The 13514-nt window shown below is 35.2% G+C and overlaps 1 protein-coding gene across 1 annotated transcript; it reads left to right on the top strand.

Annotated features, from left to right (window-relative positions):
* The first annotated feature begins 6284 nt into the window (after positions 1-6284).
* Positions 6285-10595, top strand: GNG11 (G protein subunit gamma 11). The gene is made up of 2 exons (XM_081287676.1): positions 6285-6754; positions 10166-10595. Exons 1-2 carry the CDS (start codon positions 6659-6661, stop codon positions 10289-10291), a joined length of 222 nt encoding a protein of 73 aa, XP_081143802.1. The 5' UTR covers positions 6285-6658; the 3' UTR covers positions 10292-10595.
* The last annotated feature ends 2919 nt before the right edge of the window (positions 10596-13514 follow it).

The following is a 13514-nucleotide window of genomic DNA, read 5'->3' as shown; positions in this document are numbered from 1 at the left end:
AGAAAAAAAAGAAAAGTCTTTAGAATATCTGTAATTGTAAAGAAAATGTGATTTTTTTCTCATGTATAATTAAACAAGCACATGAATGTTTAAATTTATAAATGTAAACTTTAATAAAAACTGGGATTAACAACAGATGATTTTATGTTTTTCTTAAGATAGTTAGCACACGGTTTAACACATAATTGACAATAAATATTGATGAAATCTTCTTTAAAAACAGTTAAAATTGTTTTTTAACTAATCTCTTAGTATTGGAAGTTATGAGCAGACAGTAAATGTTTTGTTTCTTCACTTTCCTTTCAATACTCATAATATTCTACTTTGAAATGTTACAAGTTAGACATGTTTTTCTCAACCTTTCTCTTGGTCACAGAATTAGGAAGTCTATTGTTTTGACACACTGATGTCCTATCTTGGCAGGATATGTGCTGCAAGGGTTTTGTTCGTGGTGATTTTTGTTTCCCTTTCTCCTTACCCCAAGTCAATGGGGATGGTTTTAATGTAACCTCTTTCTCCATTCTTACCCAACTCTACTTCTCACCAGTGATGTGATTTCCCCCCAGAATGCTAACTGGATTAAGGGTTCAGTCTGTGGTCACTGAAGCATAGTGAATTTAACTAGCAACAGGATAAAAGTTATTAGAATGGACTTAGAAACCAGAGGGTTCTGGTTCTGCCACTTTCTTGCCTAATTGACTTTGGATGTTCCTTAATTCTTTCTAAATCTTTGTTTGCTTTAGTCAGCTTTTGTGTTGCTGCAACTAAAATACCCAATGTGAACAACTTAGGGGAGGAAAAGGTTATTCTGGTTTATAGTTGCAGGGGTCTTAAACTCCATTACTTTGGGCCCAAGATGAGGCAGAACATCGTGGGAGAAGGGCCCAGAAGAGAAAAGCTCCTCAGCTCCTGGTGGGGTCAGAAAGCAGACGTGGGGGGCACAGAGAACAACCCTTCCAGAGCATACCCCAGTGACCCACCTCCTCTAGTCATGCCCCTCACCTGCCTATGACCACCATCTAGTTTGAATCATCCATTCAAACTAGGATAATTAGGTTACAGCCCTTATAACCTAGTCATTTACTTCTGAATAACCTGACTAATAGGAACTTTTGGGGGACACCTCATGCCCAAACCATAATGCAGTTCTTCTACTGGAAATTGAAGATGATAATGGTTCTAACTACTCTTTCTTATGGGATTTAATTAATATACTAGAGAAACTATAACATGTAACATATTTCCTGGCCCACAGTGAGACCCAATAAATGTTAACTAGTATTATTACTACGAAAGAAACAAGGTAACATTTCAGAATTCTTTAAGGTATATGCTACTTCATCCCAGCCCCATGAAAACCCTCACCAGTAATCTCCTTTACAGAAAGGTGAAGGCAAATGATAGAAAATTTGCTATTCCTAACTTGCCTCTGCTTCTGTAACAAATGACAAATATCATTACTTCAACTCAGAAATTTTTGTTGTGTTTCTTTCTTACTGCCTCCCATTTGCAATGCTATTCTGGATGCCTCAGTCATCAGAATACTCAAATGTTAATTAACTGTCATCTTTTAAAAACAAGATAAATACCATCCATTATTTAATCTGGAAGGGAGTCTGAAGGTTTTTCCAAATTTGGCTCTCAACTCAGTGACCATAGTAAATGCTCAACAAATATCTGTTGATTCTTGTCCAACCCCTTCATTTTGAAATGGAGAAAATAATGCCTCAAAGATGAGAATTGGCTAAATTCTCAGGTCAAGACTGTGTTTCTGGCTAAATAGCAGTACACTCCACCACATATCTTCATGAAATATGCTTTGGGTGTTAAGGGATTCCAGGATAAACCATGGATTCTCTTATCTCTGTTTTCCTGAGGATAACTCTTCTATTTAAATTCCTCCCACCCACCACTAGCACTTCCTGTCTTGCTCCCTCCCCCTTTATTTTCCTCCATAGCACCCATCACCATCTATCATACTATGTATTTTATTTAATTGTGGTCTGCCTCTAAGAGTTTCCCATCTGAAAGTTAGTGTTTAGAGAAGTGTTCCATATATATTCCTTTTTTTTTCTGATGAAAATAAACACAAATTTAATGCTGTTGAATTCAGTAACATATAAAGTGTAGTCCTAACCGATTTAATCTCTAGTTTTCATCTTCCAACTGGAGGTAGATTTGGGAGCCTGATGATTCTCAGTTAAAACACTCTTTTCTACTTTATTGAGGACTTTGGATAAGCAACTTCAGCTCCATGAAACTCCTTTTTTTTTCTTCTTCTTCTTTCATGTATAAAATGAGGCATTATCTATACTTGGATATCTGAAACCTTTTAGATCAGAAACTGGAATATAGAAAAAGCCTCAATAAATGTCCTTCATTATTGTAAGCCCAGTAGACTTTTGGTAGTGAACACATAGTCCCTGACATGATCCAAGTTTCAAATTTCCCCATTTGAAACTTGGCCATACTGACCCCTCCATCTGAAAGGTCTCTCCACCCCATCTCATTTCAGTCTTTGAAATTCTTCTCCTCTTCTGAGATTGGATGTTCATCACTCTCTCAAGAGTATTTTGTGTATCTCTTAAGTCACTTAACATTACATTATTTTCTGTTATTATGATTTGTATGGTTGTCTTAATTTCAATGTTGTATTATACATTTCCCAAGCCTGAAGCCCTCTTCATCTTTGAAACTGCCATACTAACTAACAAACTGTCTCTACAATTTAATTGACCTCATAAACATTTAATTCAGTTAAAAACAGGCAAGCTCAGTACTTGTGCATTGCTTATACTGGAGAATTCAAAATTCTTATGGCTTAATTAATGATTAAATCAACAGTAGGGTGAAATTCTTATTGCTAAAAAACACAGATTGTCAGCAGAATTTTGAGTAAGAGAGAAATCATAGGAAGGAAGTATAGAGAAAGACTGTCCATTAAATCATGACTCCCAGAGATTGCATAGCTATCACCACCAAAGACTATTTTGTTCAGAAGTTGTTATTTCAGGGCCACTGGTTAGTGGGTTAAATGGAATGAGGTAAGACTCCAGGGAAACAAAAAATACGCCTGGCACAACCATAGCAATTGGCTCTTCAACAAAACTTTCTGGTATCATTAGTTAGAACAAGTTATAAATATTACAATATATCATTTAAACTACTTGAAGTTTGAGATTACTTTGCACATACTTGCACATGTAGGTGAGTTCAAGTTCAACTCAACAAACAAAAAATGCCCTCCTGTTATTTTTATTTGGACTGATTTGATTTTGGCCAGATTTCAAAACAAAACTTAACTCAAACTTCCTAAATTCCTAAAGAATGTTTTTAACATGAAGAAAATAGTCAACTGAACAATGAGAATGAACAATTATCTATGATGGGAAGTAAGGTCTTGTAGGAACAAAACTGATCAATCATTTTGGTATTGTAAACTACAAGTAGTTGTTGAGGTAACAGGAGCATCAGACCCAGATCATCCTATGACCTGACATCATCTCTACCCAGAAAAGGAATCTTAAGAAATGACCAAGTTCCTGGAAATTGACATGTGATAAAAATCCAAATCAAATGAACTAAGACTGCATCAAATGTTTGTTAAATACTTTCTTAAACTATCATTCTAATGACCTCTAAACAGTTTCTATTTTGTAAATGTAAGAATGCAGAATTTGAGGGGTAATCTAGTTTATATCCATGAAAGGGAGGCAGACAAAATGTGTGCCTGGCAAACATACAAGATAAAATAAGACCAGAATAGTGATTTTTTAACTTGAGTTAATATTAAATCAATTCCAACATAACTTCTTTCAATATTTTCTTTTTTTTTTTAAAGAGAGAGTGAGGAGAGAGAGAGAGAATTTTTAATATTTATTTTTTAGTTCTCGGCGGACACAACATCTTTGTTGGTGTGTGGTGCTGAGGATCGAACCCAGGCCGCACGCATGCCAGGCGAGCGTGCTACCGCTTGAGCCACATCCCCAGCCCTCAATATTTTCATATAGAGTTTTTTCATATGAATTTTTAGTAATGTACTTATTAAACCGGGAAAATAGTAAAAAGAAATGTTTCCCTCCTTATTTCATGCCAAAATAAATATGTTGTGATCATTGCTCTTTTAATTTAAAAATGAAGATTGTTACTTTTACTTTTTTTTAAAGCAAATTTATCTAAAAACAGGGGATACCTAATAAGTTAATTTCTGGTTACACTTATCATATTTGGCCCAAGAGGTTTCATATTATACTCATATTATTTTGTAAAATTATTTTCATTAGGAATAATATGTAAAATATAAGTAAAAAGTTAGACACAACTAATATGAATTTTAAAATTTGTTCATTCAAAAATTGTATTTACTCTAGGCTGGGAATGCATCTTCAATACTAGAGCACTAGTCTACCATGCAGGAGGCCCTGGATGTAAAGCTTACTCAAAACTTTTGAATTTTGTTGATAGCAATTGCTTACCATGATTCTTCTCTGGAAGATAAACTATAATGCTTAAGGAATGGGGGAGTATATACCCTTTTGTTTAAGAAAACAAAGTTTCTGCATTATTTTACTATTTACAAATCAAATAACAAGACAGTTTCCAGAATGCTGTGTGAACATGGGATCTCAACCTTTTATAATCCATTTTAGATTAATTACTTAATAAGACATTTACTTTGAATTACTTGATAATACAAAGTTTTTTAAAAAAAACAGTAGCCTAATGTTAGTTTTCTCTAATATAAGTCTCTTAATACTGTGGAAAAAGTTAAAGAACCAAAAACCAATATAGCCTTATAGATATCCATGTATATAATTAGATTATTTCATAGGAAATAAAATTCCAGACAAAAATGCTTCTATTTTAGCCAGGCATGGTGGCCCATGCCTGTAATCCCAACAGCCTGAGAGGCTGAGGCAGGAAAATCTCGAGTTCAAAGTCAGCCTTAACAACTGTGAGGCACTAAGCAATTCAGTGAGACCCTGTCCCTAAATAAAATAAAAATAGGGCTGGGGATGTGGCTCAGTGGTTGAGTGCTGAGTTCAATTCCTGGTCCCCTCCCCCCAAAACCTTCTATTTTTATAGAATACTTTTATTTTTATGACTTCTATATTAAATATAGAAAATGAAGCTACTAAATTATTCTTTGTGGAAGTGATTTATCATATTTAGGCATATAAATACTTTTAGAGATATAATATACTTTGGTGAATTCACCCTCTCCCCTGCTCTATCATATATTTTACAAACTAGAAACTAAAACCCAGTAAAATCTAAATGACTTTTCTCATGGTGGCCACGGGCAGAGCTGGGACTACAACTGGGTAATGCTCAATAAATAGCTCATTATTCTTTTCATTCTAATATAGACATTAAGGATAAGTGAGTGGAACTTCTGTTTACTAAACAGGGAAAAAAAATGTGCTAAATTCACTTAATGCCTCTAAGTGAAAAACCCTTGAATTCAATTTCTCTCCAGGTTGCCTCTGGAGAGAAAGAAAGAGAGAGAAATATTTGATGGGAAGATTTCTTACATTTATATTTTTTTCTTCCAGTCTTTTGAGTACTATTAAGTTTTAGTTTATAGTCAAAGAGAAAGTTCCCATTGCATGTAAACAGTTTTCACAACAGACACTTGCTGACCATACAAAGTGGCAGCTAGATGAACATTAATTTCCAGAAAGTGGAGAAACCCATATTAAATGACTCTACTGCCTATATCCAGGAAATGTCTGAGCCAGGAATTCAAAATCCTCAGTGTCAAAGCATTGCTCCAGCCTTGGGGGATGGGGGAGTGGAGGGATTCATGCCGTGTCTTCCCATACCATTTCTTTAACCTCTAAGGATCACAGAACATTCTGCACACGATAAAACAAAAGCTCTTGTTGAAGGTGCAGATACTTATTTAATGACAGAAAATTTCCATGCAAGTTGTAAATATTGTTCACAAGCTAATAAACCCCTTTTCCTCTCAAGATGTATAAAATTCCTTTTAGGCCTTTCATGGGATAGACGGAGGCACATTAACTGAATACCAGTTGAGTTTCATTTTTCCGTTGGGCTTTTTCTCCAGCATTCACATCAGTATATGACTTTTCCATATATATATATGGAAAAGTCATATACTGTACATTTTTAAAACTCTTGGAGAGGTGAATGACCGTTATTTCCTGCTGGGCAGTGTCTTTCTTTTCCTTGTTTCACAAACAAAACCCGGATGTGACTTGGAAAGGGGAAAAGAAAAAAAAAAAAAAAAGACCAAAAGTAAAACTTTTGTTGTGCCCGGTCCAGTGGGTCCCCAGCGGCCGGGCGTGGCAGGTCTGGGGCTCAGCGGCATGGGACCAGCATCCCTGCTGCGGGATCCTGCTGCTGGAAGCTGATCCGACCTTGACTCAAGACTGACCCTGAGTTCCCGGGGTAGGACCTCGGGGGTTGTAGGGACTGGGAAAAAGCTTAGGCTCCCTGGACTCTAGGAAGGGCTGGCGTGAGGAGGCCAAGCCCCCGGGGAGCTGGGGACAGCGGCGCTGGGAGGCAGTCACGTCCTGTGCTGGCGGGCGGGAGGCCAGGGCCCGCAGTTATTTCGGGAGGCGCCCTGGTTCACAGCACTTCCAGCCGCTCCACTGCCTGAGCTCCCCCTGGGCCCAGGGCTGGAGCAAAAATGCCTGCCCTTCACATCGAAGATTTGCCAGAGAAAGAAAAGCTGAAGATGGAAGTTGAGCAACTTCGCAAAGAAGTGAAGCTGCAGAGACAACAGGTAAGTAAGTGTGTCTGTTCCAGAATACTTCCTTCTCTGAAATAAAGGAGGGTGTGCTTTTCCTAGTTAGTTGCAATAAAACAAGTGGTTTGTATTTATTCTTGCAGCTTCTCTTTAAGTAAGACTTTAGCAGTGCCTGGGATCTGCCAGTGGATGTGAGGAATAGGAGGTAGAGGAGAGCAAGGACCTGATGAAGAATGTCGCATTAAGCCAAATGCCTAACAGGGAAGGAGCCTGTACCTGGGAAAGAGTCAAGGAACTTCCATTGAACTAAACAGCAGTTGGTTTAAAAAACCCAGCGATAGGAAAATGACGATGGATAGTTGGTTCTGGAAAGAATGGTATTTGAATTTCTCTAAAACCACATTTTAAAGTCTTCCAACTACTTCACCTAGTTTTGAATTTCACCAGTGGTCTTCAGTGATGTGATAGTTTTGTCCACTGGAGCTTGGAAACAAAGTGTCTGAGTTTCTGTTTTTATTTATTTGTAAATCCCATGTCTTTATAATATCCAGTTTTATAAATATGCATAATGGGTCCATACAGTAGAATCTATTTATTTATAAATAATTATATCTCTACTGAGATGTATATGAGTTACAATTAAAAAATTTTAGACACGACTGAGAAGGGGCTACTATTTCATCAAAAACATATGCCTCTGTATTCAGAGGTGTCCCCTGAAACTTGATGAAAGTTTTGTAGCTTTTACTTCAATTTTGTACTGGTAATGGGAGCCTTAATTAGGAAACTAATCTTTCTTCCCTTTATATACCATCAAGCAATCTGTGGCACAGGAGAAGAAAGCTTTTGGATAGATTTTTATTTTTTAAAGGAAGTTATCTAATCCTTTCTCTATAGCAAGAATGTTTTGAGCTGATTTTATTTATTTATCATTTAATACTTTAAAAATTTTAAGAAAAAGAATGGAAATGAAGCAAATCTTATAAATATTGTCATTCATCTTAATATTCTATTTCAGTCTGTAATGATTGGAAGATTTTTTCAAGTTTTACTTTTACACATTTTTTTTTTTTGTCTTCAAACTTAACCTTCTACTTCCTAATTCCAAATCTTGGCTCCTCCTAGAATTTGCAATGGGATGTCCTCCTTCTCTATGCTGAAACTTTCAAAATGCCAATGTTCATAGGGATAAACAGGACCCAGTTAATAAGCTTGTTTCTTGAAGGGTCTCATTTCAGTCAAGGCAAATCCCCCAGTATAGCAAGTATGGCCACCTTGATTTTACCACTTAGTATTACAAATTAAATAGAATTGCTTATATTGAAATAATACATTGCCTGTGCAAAGTTGCAATATCTTAATATTTGGTATCACTATGCAGAACTATAAGGGGGAAAAAAGAAACAAGTCTGTTTTGCTTATTTCATGTTTCAAATTAGATATCAGGCAAGTGACAATGTAGAAAACAAGCATCATTCCTTAGCAGCTTCTCCCTGCCAGACACCACTACCCCTTAAGACATGCCCTGTTAAGTCAGTTTCCCAACTCCAGTTGTATGCCAGAGGAAGAGAAAACTTCAGGGTTAGGCTTGCTAGACAAGGCAGAGACATCTAAGTCCTAATAAAAAATCTATTTTATTATGCACTGTAAATTATAGAGTATTAGTACTAGGCTAGTGTTGTGACTCCTAGAGACTATTCAACTACTTCACTTTAAGGATTAAAAACAAATGAAAAACAAAAACCTGAGTGTCGGAGCAGCTGACTACTTCCTTACATAAGACCATTGAGAATGATAAGGCAGATACTTAAAAATGCTTTTCCTGATGCCCAGTTTATTATTTTGTTACTCGACTGTTAACATCTGAGCTGTGTGCTCTGTTCAGGCCAAGGACACAAATTCACAAGTTACATCTGGCTCTAGCTAATTAGAATGTTGGTCAAACATATTCCCTTGATCATGAATGGAAATGTATCAGAGGAACAATAATTCACTTTCAGAGATTACAGACCTCTTTGGAAACCTAATGAAAAAGCCTCTATAAGAACAAATATAATGTGAACTTATATCTTATCTAGAAATTTCTTCAGGGCCACAGACTCCAGGTTATAGCCACTTGCTTCATCGATTCTGATAATTTATTTATAATAACACACCCTATGAATGGCAGCAACAATTGAGAGCAAATATTATCTGAAAGAATGGTCCTTGAAAAGATTTTATTTTGCTGTAAAAAGTTACATAACTATATTTTAAGTTGTATCACCTAGTTTTAAATTTTGAATCAGTGACCTCCACTCTGCTGTGCAAAGAATAACCCTTGGGGTTTTTAAGTGAAATAATGAAATTTTTATTTTTGTCAAGTTTTAAATTTCATACTTCCATAATTATCATTTGTGCTTTAAAATTATGTATAATATATTAACACTGTGGTATCTGCACTTATTTATAAGTAAATTATTATGTACATTTTGGGATGCATATGAAAATATGTTATAGTGATATCCATTAAAATAGTTTGAAGCTACTAATCTAGCTAACAAATTCAATGGGAATATTCACCTGCTTTCAATAGATCTCCAGTGCAATTGGTTAAAGCATCTACAGTTTTTACTTCTAATGTCTTACTAGGAATATAAACATTTATTAAGACATCAATTCTTCTCTTTCCATTCCTATTTATTCCGTGTGTGTGTGTGTGTGTGTGTAAACTCTTTCAAACTGTCCTTTAAGGATAAACTTTTTGAAGAAACTATTCAATCCTTTTTTCATTGCAGAAAAAGTTTAAACTGATTACATGAACCCAAGAATTTCAGATAAGCTTAATAGGCCTTTGATAGGGCTTTTATTATGATTATTGCCTTTATGCAGCAGGAAGGGACTATGAACAGAGACACAGAATGAGCTATGTGGGCAACTCCACCCTTCCCAGAGTGGTTTTCCCTAATGCTGCTGTCACTGTGTGAAATTCCAGACAGGGCACATACCACTGAGTGAGAATTGAGGCACGACACACGCCAAAACTGGGCATTATTTCCTGCTGCATTTCTTCATTATGAAAATTTTAAAGTATAATATGTTTGAGTTCCCAAAATATGGTAAACATGTCAAAATTATGTTTTAACCTAGGAAGGAACTCATATGAGACATAATGAATGCAAATTCCTAGGGATGATTTACTTAATACAGTGACTTTGAAATATTTTGATCTTGACCAATAGTAAGAACTATATTGACGTAGATTATATCTTATATAGAAATAATATTATTAAGTGTCTAGTACAGAAATTATATACAAATATAAATGTTTAAAAAGTAAAGCTGGCTTATACAACTATAATAATTTCACTAAAAGGTGATGATAAAGTTTGAACATTTCTGAACTAATTCTTTTTATTAATATTTATTTATTTATTTATTTATTTATTTGTTGTTTCTGTACATCAGGTGTCTAAGTGTTCTGAAGAAATAAAGAACTATATCGAAGAACGTTCTGGAGAAGATCCACTGGTGAAGGGAATTCCAGAAGACAAGAATCCCTTTAAGGAAAAAGGCAGCTGCATTATTTCATAAATAACTCTGGGGAGAAACCTCATCCTCAGTGTAAGAGCTAGTTGTTTTAGTTTCCCCAAATAAAACCTACCAGCCTTTTAAGGAAGAAAAAATGAAGTCTAAAGAAGAAATCTCTTAAGCACTATATTGATAGGTTTATGTATAAAAGCATATCTGCTTCTCATCTTTGCTCACTGTATGCCCTTTTTAAGAGGACAGAATATCTGATGTACAATTATGGAATTAAGGACATGAATTGTGCATGACTCACCTCTTTTAATATGTTGCTTGATGCCCCAAATAAAGTTTCATCTTGGGAAAATAAGTGTTGGTGATTTCAGAAAGCACTTTTCATGCATTAGCTACTATTCCTTTCTGTAACCTTCTGAGTGTTTGGGAAATGGATGAGAAGATCAGGTGGTGTGTTGGATCAGCTCTCTCTGTTCCACGTGTTTACTGTGCTGCATTCTGACTTCTGGAATGTGTTTGATCTAACCCCATTAGGAAACTGAGCAGGTTGAATTCCTAATAATGTTGACAGGATTCAGATTATCCAAGTCAGGAGCCAGGCCAAGTCATGTCTACATTAGCACTTTCCCCAGTTTATCATCATTTAGATTTTGTTCAAAATGTTTCTGCATCAGTGGCTTTGGGAAAAGGCCCAGGCTGGGGAACAGAGATACCCCTCCTACGTGCAGTGCAGTGGGAGGGCCAGCCCTGGCTTTGAGGATCTAGCCAGTATGTTTGCCATCAAAAAGCTGTATCTTCGAGGTGCTCTTTAGCAGATGCAAGCCAAACGTGACTATTTTTCTTCTCTTCAAAACAAATAATAATAATACAGTGAACCCTGGTCCATTTAAAAAAATTGATTTGCCTTTTAAATACTGATTAGTAAGAATTTTTTACATATTTTGGGCACTCATCCTTCATTGATGATAACATGTTGCAAATACCTCTACGCCATGACTTCAGTTTTCTTAGTGACATTAGCTGCAGTGGGTTTAGCTGGAGAGTACCAAATACAAGTTACTTCATGAAGACCTCAAAGAAAGGTAGTTTTCTTCCTCTCTATGCAGTTTCCCTCTTTTCCACTCTATCTTTGATTGCAAAGTGCTCCAGATTTGGGCAAAAGAGAAACAAAAGTTACTAACTTGTCTTGTGATTTAAACTGTGGCACTGGAAGCCCATACTTCTTATATTTTCTCCCACTCACATATGTAAGTGTGCCTTCCTTATTAAGCCAGAGAGGTATCTGTGGTCTATAACAGCTTTCTAAAGTATATTACTCTTCTTGCTCTGACATACTTGATAGAAAACAGGATACCAAGGCTTTTCAAAAAGTAGATTACATCAAACCCCAAACAGTTCAGTTTCCTGTCATTTTCCAAGTGATGACATCAATTAGTATTACTGAGAGCCCAGGGACAATTCTAGTCTAAAGCATGATCCAATCCAAGGTAAGATTTAAGAGTATAACATATATTTCTTCCAAGCACCATTGAAAAATTAGTATTGAGAGTGTTGCTGCTATTAGTCATTTAACATTTAATAAGACATGACATTTTACTATCTTGGTGCTTCTAAAGTTTTACTTTGATGAGCTGCTTCATTTCTTTAAAGTTATCCAATTTTGTTGCATAATAAAGAAAACATCTATTCTGGTCACTGGCAAGCAGATCAGCATGTTTATCCTCTAACATCTTGAGAGCTGTATTACCAGGCTGTCTCCCACTCAAAATATCAGTCACAAGCACCCACAAGTCTTACCTTTTGTTCTTCATGTCCCAACTATCTGACAAATTAGCCAACCAGTTTCCAGTTTTCTCTAATAAATATCCAATCTTGTAGCTGTTTTTACTAAATCAAAACTGTTATTAATTTTTCTTACTTTGTCATCATCATAATTCAGCAAACCAATAGAAATATAATAAAACTGTTTTGTTTTTCAAATGTTTAAGTGCTAGAAACTTATAATAGTAAAAACTACAATGACTAGTATTTGAATGTTATAAATGTAATATTCAGTGAGAATTTTTTAAGTAAAATTTAAATCATTACTCAATTTTTTGCAAGTAGATAATTGTGTAATCATTTGATATTGATTAAAATTAGTTGCCATATTTTGTGCATTGAGATTTAAATTCTTTGAACTCATCCTAAGTTAGAAAAATTGTTCTTTTCTATTCTTAGAAAGAATCTACATTACAAGCTCACCTACACTTAGTATTTTAAGATCACATATTTTTTATTTTGGATGAAAATTAGTTTAGACAATAGTAAGAATTAGTATATCACTACTGTTTAAATTTGCATTTCCTTGATTTCCAGGGATTTTTATTGTCAACTTTTAACTTAGGTCAGTTTTCTATTTTTAACTTTCCTTTTATCATCTTTTTCTCTTTTTGAATACTAGTTCATTTTTTTTTCTCATTAAGTTGTAGGAACTCTTCATATATTTGAGACAGTCATTCTTTGTGGTGATACATCTAGGGAATAACTTCTCTTATTCCATTAATTTTTCACTTTGTCTATTGAGAACTATTTATTGAAACACAGAGGATTTTTTCACTTGTTAATTTTTTTTGAAATAATTATAAATTCACAGGAAGTCACAAAGAAATGCACAGTGATAACAGCAGGTATAAAATTTGGTCAATTTAAGCAGATGAAATGAATCTTTAAAATCATGGTTTAAAAAACAGTTTGGCAATGTCAAGAATCAAAATTGTAAAGGGCAAACTTTAAAATTTTTAGAAAAATATGTAGAAGAATATCACTTTCAGGTAGAAAAAAAAACTTAAAACATCACCTGCACACACACACACACACACACACACACACACACACACACACATATGCCAAGTTCTAAGATAAAAATTCATTGTTTCACTACTTAAATTAAAATCTTTATATCCAAGGCAGCTGAGGGCAAACAGTTCCCTCAGAGGAGACCTAGAGTCACACTGAGCAGGAGCTTCAGCAACACCAGTGGAAAAAAGCAACCTTGAACAGCATCGCAAGATCCCTGAAAATCAAACCAAAGTCCACAAAAGTAATTAAAACCTATGTACAGGGACTGGGGTTGTAGCTCAGTTGTGGAGCTCTTGCCTCTCAGGTGTGAAGCACTGGGTTCGATTCTTAGCACCACATAAAAATAAATAAGCAAAATAAAGATATTGTGTCCATATATAACTAAATTTTTTTTAAATATTAAAATAGAAATTTTAAGTAGGATCAATAGTTT

This window comes from Spermophilus citellus, assembly GCF_964194105.1.
Source record: "Spermophilus citellus genome assembly, chromosome: 3".
NCBI lineage: Eukaryota > Metazoa > Chordata > Mammalia > Rodentia > Sciuridae > Spermophilus > Spermophilus citellus.
Note: the sequence above shows the minus strand (reverse complement) of the source record. Positions and strands in the feature narration are given on the sequence as shown.